Source organism: Cebus imitator, unplaced genomic scaffold (assembly GCF_001604975.1).
Source record: "Cebus imitator isolate Cc_AM_T3 unplaced genomic scaffold, Cebus_imitator-1.0 Scaffold189, whole genome shotgun sequence".
Taxonomy (NCBI): domain Eukaryota; kingdom Metazoa; phylum Chordata; class Mammalia; order Primates; family Cebidae; genus Cebus; species Cebus imitator.
The window spans coordinates 822,416-829,996 of record NW_016107504.1 but is presented as its reverse complement, the minus strand read 5'-3'; the positions used below and the strand labels follow the sequence as shown (position 1 = coordinate 829,996).

The 7,581-nt window shown below is 34.9% G+C and overlaps 1 protein-coding gene across 2 annotated transcripts in view; it reads left to right on the top strand.

The window, feature by feature from the left end:
* NUP62CL (nucleoporin 62 C-terminal like) overlaps positions 1-7,581 on the top strand; it is a 67,464-nt gene that overhangs the window by 28,530 nt on the left and 31,353 nt on the right. For both annotated transcript variants that reach the window (XM_017546449.2, XM_037744940.1), the window contains one exon: positions 3,780-3,912. In XM_017546449.2, coding sequence (XP_017401938.1) covers positions 3,780-3,912 — 133 coding nt within the window. The remainder of the gene's footprint in view (positions 1-3,779; positions 3,913-7,581) is intronic.

Here is a 7,581-nt window from a genome sequence, read left to right as displayed (position 1 = left end):
GTTTCCCTGAAAAAAAATGAAAAAAAAAAAACCCTGATTGTTTTAGTCATGGGTTGAATCACTGAAATAGGAATTGGCAGGCTCTTTCATGACTCTGTCATACCCAGCCCTTTTCTATATGTCTCAAATTCCTTCCTACAAATATTACTTTTGCCACTAGCCCATCCCTTAGCACCATGATATGGTCTGGCTGTATCCTCACCCAAATCTCATCTTGAATTGTAGTTTCCATAATTCCCACATGTTGTGGGAGGGAACTGGTAGGAGATAACTGAATTATGGGGATAGGTCTTTCTCATCCCCGTGGATCTTTCTCAACCCAAATTTGGGATTTTTTTTCCTCTACTTACCTTTCTTTCTCTTCAAGTGTATTTACTTATTCAGATTCTTTATCTCACTAAGCAGTCTTGCAGAGCAGCTTTCAAGCATCTGTATCTGCAAATTTACAGCCATTTGGGATTACTCTGTGCCCTAGGTATAATCAGCAAATTTTTTATTTTATAGTCTGGGAAGGTGTTGATGTCCATTCCTAGTATGGAATAAGATGCAGAATTGTTGATCAGGGACAGGATAGGAAAATTGGATAGTAGGATATTTTAAGGGATATTTTCACTATTTTATGTAATGATTTTTAAGACTATCAGAATGAGATTTATCACAGGGAGGGGAGCACTACACACTGGGGTCAGTTGGGGGGAAATAGGGGAGGGACGGTGGGGGGTGGGGAGCTGGGGAGAGATAGCAAGGGGAGAGATGCCAGATGTAGGTGATGGGGAGGAAGGCAGCAAATCACACTGCCACGTGTGTACCTATGCAACAATCTTGCATGTTCTTCACATGTACCCCAAAATCTAAAATGCAATAAAATAAATAAATGAGAAAAAAAAAAGAAATGTGAGTTCAAATTTGGTATGTAGTTTTTTTGTATTAGTTTTAGAACCATATTTCCCTTTTACTACACAGATAATGTGGTATTGACTGTATTAACTGGTTAAAACCAAAGTCGTAATTTACAAAATCAGACTGCGATAGAACTTTCAAACCCATTCCTTTTTTGGTATTAATTGAAATATTATTATTTGAATATGCCAGAGTTAATTTATGCCTTTAAAAATAGCATGAAAAATAACAAAAATAAAACTGTATAAAACGTTGCAATAATCGTACCATTTTAAAATGACTCAGGATTCCTTTATATGTAAAAACAATACATACATGCATGTATACATATCACTACCTCTAGAGAGAACAGTTTGCTTATCTATCTAGACTTCTTTCTAAGCATATACGAACATTCTTTAAATTTGTTTTACAAAAATGGTACCATACTCTGTGTGTGTGTGTGTGTGTGTGTATACACATTCTTAGAATTTGCTGTTTCCTCTTGAGTATACATCTTTTTTTTTTTTTTTTTTGAGACAGAATCTCACTCTATCACCCACTTAGCCTCTCGAGTACCTCAGTTACAGGTGTGTGCCACCACATCTGGCTGATTTTTGTATTTTTAATAGAGATGGGGTTTCACCATGTAGGCCAGGCTGATCTCTAACTTCTGAGCTCCAGTGATCTGCCTGCTTCTGCCTCCCAAAGTGCTGGGATTACAGGTGTGAGCCATCGTGCCCGGCCAATTATACATCTTAGAATATCTATCCACGTTAGGAAATACAGATTACTTTATTAGAAAACCATCTTTGGATGAAGATATTCTCCTTTACAAGAAGGGCTCATTAAAAAAATTTTTTTTTTCTGTCTTGAATGTAGTAGTTACTCAGTGTTTGGGTGAATTAATCACTAAAGGGAGTCTATTGGTATTATCATTAATTTTTAGCATTTCTGGGGAAAGATTTCTTTTCAGATAAGATTTTTGTTCTCAGATGAATAAAATGATTACTTATGGTTGTAAAGAATATCACACAAGATGCAATCTGTAATCTCTCCATTGTTCTAACCATAGTGACTCCTGGGCTTCTTTGTGATTGGGCATGTTCTTCCTCTGTGGTGCACATTTCACCCTCACAAGGGCTAACATAAAGAATGGGGAATTATCATAAGAACTTTTGTGGCCAAAAAGGAAATGGAGTCTTGTGAAATTCTAGTAAAGTCATTGACATGACACTCTTACCTCAAGGAAATTGGACCTTAAGAATTATTCTTAAGGCAGTTTTAGGGACCTCCTAAATCAAATATTGCATAAACATAATTTGGTTATTCTCTCTTTGTCTACTTTTTGTTTTTTTAAAACTTCTCATTGGTTTCCTTATCTCTTTCTCTACCTTTCTGTTTTACCTTATTCTTAATTTTGACTTGCTCATGGTCCCTCACTTCTACTTCATGTCCTTCCTCTGTCAGTCCTTTCAAGTCTCTCTGTCTATAGTTGGATTCCTTTTATACTTTTGGAAATATTTCCCAGTACCTGCCTAGAAGTAGATTTTTTTTCCATATTGCTACATTTTTGGAAATGAAATTCTGACTCATCTCAATCCTGTTTGGCTAGAGCTTTTTGTGCCAGACCCTCAGGTGGGCTGCTAGTAGTACATTGGATGGCTTCCCATCCTTCACTTGGCCATCCTGCCCAATCAACTGTGAACCAGGAACAAAAAGGACAGAGTTATCTGGACAAGTAATGGGTATTTGAGCTTGTTCCCTCAGCAGGAATGTTCCCTCAGGCTAGCCTCCCTCGGAGTAGTCAGTGTTTGTAGCAAGCAGGCACCATGGTTTACGCATTTATCTAGTGTGGCCATTAACCTGAAAATATTGCTAATTGGGAAAGCAGGTTAACATAAAACAAGCAATCACGTACGTTATATTTTCATAACAGATTTCTTGTTACAGAAGTGACATTTACTAGTTGTAAGAACATTTGAAAATACAGAGAACCAAAAAGAAGAAAATAAAACCTTCCCAGCTCCCTACCAGCCACAAGTTTCTCTGCATTGTTCATTAAGTGCTCAGTGTGTAATAAGAACCAAAAGTGCTACAGAAGTCCAGAAAACCAAAAGAAAATTATAAATAGGAGAGAAGTGGGTGATAAATATGGGGAACAAAGAATTTGAGTCAAGCCATGAAGTATGCTTAGGATTTTATCTATGGAGAGCAGGACATTCTAATAGAGGTGTAACCAAAAAAGACACATAGGAGAGAGGTCTTGGCTGTAGATAAAACTTTGAGAGGCTTTTTCCTAGGGTTTGCAAAAATGTATGCCTGGTATTGGCTGTGGTATAGAGAAATAGGCACTCTTTCCTATTGATAGGGACATAAATTGGTGAAATCATTTAGATAGGGCAATTTGGCAAGTTATGTTAAAATTTAGAGCATGCTGACACTTTGATCTATAAATTTTATTTCTAGTAATTAATTACACAGGTACAGTCATGTAAGTATGCAAAGATATAGATGTATAGAGATCTTTTATAAATTGCAATTATTGTTTTCTTGAAAGTTCAATAAAACTTACCAGCAATGGCATCTGGGACTAGAATTTTCTTTATTAGAAGAATTTTGAGGATTGATTTGATTTCTTTCATAGTTGTTGGGCTGGTTACAAGTTTTATTTTTCTATGAATTTATCCATGAGTTTTAGTTTTCAGCTGGAAAGTTAATCCAGGTACCTGGCCTACCATATATTATTTCTTATTACAACAGTGTTGAGTTCAAATCCACAACGTTGAGTTCAAATTTGTATGTTTAAAATTGCCTCCATAATTTTAAATCTGAATGATCAAGGCTTAAATAAAACAAATTTCTCATTTCTTACTAACGTTACTCACTTTATTTTCCAGTTGCAACTTCAACGACTGCCACCACCACAGTCACCACCACCACTGCTACCACAGTCACCAGTGGCTTTACTGTGAACCAACAACTGTCATCAGGAGGGTTTGAAAACCTTGTACCTTATACTTCAACTGTTAGGTAAACCTATTTATTTGAAAATTTGCATGTGTTTTATTTTATTTCTCATGTACAAGACATTTGCTTGGATAGCTTTAGAATATTTGAAAGTTAGCTACATGACCGAGTTGAGGGAACAGTTAGAGAGAGATTTCTGTAGCTTAGGAAGCTGAACAACCAACAGCACACCTTTGCCTTCTGAATATCGTTATAATAGCTACCACTTATTATGTAATTACTTATGTTTAGCAAGATGACAGTGCATTACAAGCATCATGTCATTTATCCTCACAGTAACCCTGTGAGGTAGACACTGTTTTCATTCCCATTTTATAGATGAGAAAACAAGAGCATTTAGAGATTTTGTAATCTGCTCATAGTCGCATACTTGTTAATGGTTGAGTCAGGATTAAAATTCAGACAGTCAAGTTCTGGAGCCTGTATACTACGCTTCTTTCTAGTATTTGTTCATTTTTTAAATTAAACTTTTTATTTTGAGATAATTGTAGAGTCACATGTATATGTAAGAAATAATACACAACATTCTGTATGGTCTTTATATCATTTCATCCAATGATAACATCTTAACAGTACTATAGTATAATATCACAACCAAGATATTAATATTGCTACAGTCAAATACAGAACAGTTCTATCACTACAAGGATTCCTCCTGTTGCCCTTGTATAGCCACACCCACTCTCCTCCTTTCCTTGACTCTGAGCAACAATTAATCTGTTCTCTATTTCTAGAATCTTGATATTTCAAGAATGTTGTACAGATAGAGTCATACATATGTGACTTTTGGGGATTGGATTTTTAAATTCAGCATAATTCCTTCTAGTCCACCCAAGTTGTCACGTGCATCAATAGTTTGTTCTTTTTTATTTCTGAGTAGTATTCCATGGCATTGTGGATGCACAGTGGTTTATTTATCCATTAACCTTTTGATGGATATATAGGTTGTTTCCAGTTTTTTTGATATTATGAAAAAAGCTGACGTGAACATTAGTGTACAGGTTTTTTAGGAATATAAGTCTCATTCCTCTGGGATAAATGCCTAGGAGTGCAGTTGTTGGGTGATGTGGTAGTTACATGTTGTTTTTTTTGTTTTGTTTTGCTTTTTTAAGAAACTGTGAAGTTCTTTTCCAGAGTACTGTGCCATTTTACATGCCCACTAGCAACGTATGGGTGATTCAGATTGTCTACATTCTTGCCAGGATTTAGTGTTGTCACTACTTTTTATTTTAGCCCTTCTGACAGATGTGAAGTGATATCTCATTGTGGTTTTAATTTGTATTTCCCTGATGACTAATGATGTTGAACGTCTTTTCACATGTCTATTTGCCATCAGTGGATTCTCTTTGGTGAAATGTCTATTCATATCTTTTGTCCATTTTCTACTTGGATTATTTGATTTTTTACTGTTTGGTCTGGAGGGTTTGTTATATACTCTAGATACCAGTCTTTTGTCAGATGTGTGGCTTGTAAGTATATTCTTTAACTGTGTAACTTGGCTTTTTATCCTCTTAACAGGGTCCTTTTGCTGAATAAAAACTTTTAATTGATGAGTTATAATTTATCACATTTTCATTTAATGAATTGTGCTTTTAGTGTCAATTATAATAACTCTTTTACTAGCCCTAGATCCCAAAGATTTTCTTCCATTTTTTTCTAAAAGTTTTATAGTTTCACATTTTACATTTAAGCTTGTGATCCATTTTGAGTCAATTTTTATATAAGGTGTGAGGTTTAGGTCAAGATTAATTTTTTTTTGTCTGTGGATGTGGAGTTTTTCCAACATCATTTACTGAAAGGCTATCTTCCCCCTGAATTGCTTTTGCACCTTTGTCAAAAATCAATTTGTGTCAAATGCTTTTTCAGCCTCAATTGATACAGTCTTTTAAGATTTTTTTTTTATCTTGGTGAAGTGGTGGATTACACTGATTGATTTTCAGATGTTCAACCAGCCCTGCATATGAGAAATAAATCCCACTTGATCATGGTGTATAATTTTTCGATACATTTTTAAAAGTTTGGTTTCCTAGTACTATAAGGACTTCTGTATCTAAGTTCATGAGAGCTAATAGTCTGTAGTTTTCTTCTTTTTTTATGTCTCTAGCTTTGATATCAGGGTAATACTGGCTCTATAAAAATGATCTGGAAAGTATTCTGTTTTCTGTTTTCTAAAAGAAATGATGTAAAATTTGTGTAAATTCATAAAACGTTGGCAGAATTCTCTAGTGAAACCTTCTGGGTTTGTGTCTTTCTTTTAAAGGGGTATTTATTTATTTATTGGGAAGGAGTCTCACTTTGTCTCCTAGGCTCAAGTGCAGTGTTGAGATCTTAGCTCACTGCCTCCTCCACCTCCCAGGTTCCAGTGATTCTCGTGTCTCAGCCTCCCAAGTAGCTGGGATTACGGGTACCCACCACCACACCAGGCTAATTTTTATATTTTTATTAGAGACAAGGTTTGCTATGTTGGGCTGGACTTGAACTCCTGACCTCAAGTGATCTGCCCGCCTCGGCCTCCCAAAGTGCTGGGATTATAGGCATGAGCCACCATGCCCGGTTAAAGGGGCTTTTAGGCTAAAGGGGCTTTTAAATTACAAATCAATTTATTTAATGGCTCTAGAACTATTCAGGTTATCTAGTTCATCTTTGATGAATGTATGGTTTTTAAAGAATTGATTCATTTTTTATGTTGTTAAATGTATGAGTATAAAATTGTTCATATTCCATTATTGTCCTTTTAATGGTTTTAGGGATATTCTGTTTCATTTCTGGTATTAGTAGTTTGTGTCTTTCTTTTATCAATTTTAATGATCTTTTCCCAAAGAGCCAGCTTTTGTTTAATTGATTATTCTCTATTCTTTTCATGTTTTCAATTTTGCTGATATCTATTATTTCCTTCCTTCTGGTTGCACTGGGTTCATTTTACTCTTTTTCTAGTTTGTTGATGTGTGAACTCAGACTGTTGATTTAAGACTTTTTCCAAAGTACACATTTATTGCTATAAATATCCCACTCAATACTTGCTTAACTGTGACCTACATATTATCTTATGTTGTGATTTCATTCAGCTCTGTATACTTTTTAAACTTTCTTTGTGAATTCCTCTGACTAATTTATTATTTAGAAGTGTGTTGTTTAATATCCAAGTGTTTGGAGATGTTCTTGTTGTTTTTTTCTGTATTGATCACTAGTTTGATGCCATTGTGATGTTAGAATATGCTTTGTATTATTTCAATTATTTTATATTTATTTAGATTTGTTTTGTGGGTGAGGATACAGTCTGTCTTGATGAATGTTCCATGGACATTTGAAAATTGTGTTTTCTGCTGTAGGGTGGAAAGTTCTATGTATGTAAATTAGATTCTATTGCTTCACTGAAATTTCAGATTCTGTATTATTGGAGTCTGTCTAGTAGTTTTTTCAGTTGTGGAGAGTGGCTTTTTGAAGTTCCTACCTTTAATTATGGATTTATCTATTTCTCCCTTTAGCTCTATCAGTTTTTATTTTATGTATTTTGAGGCTTTCTTGTTTGCTTGCTTACACATTTAGGGTTGTTAGCCTTCCTGGTGCCTTGATTCCTTTATCACTGTGTAATGTCTCTCTTTTGTTCTAGTAATTTTCTTTGCTCTGTAGTCCACTTTATCTGATATTAATATAGCTATTTCTTTTTTTTTT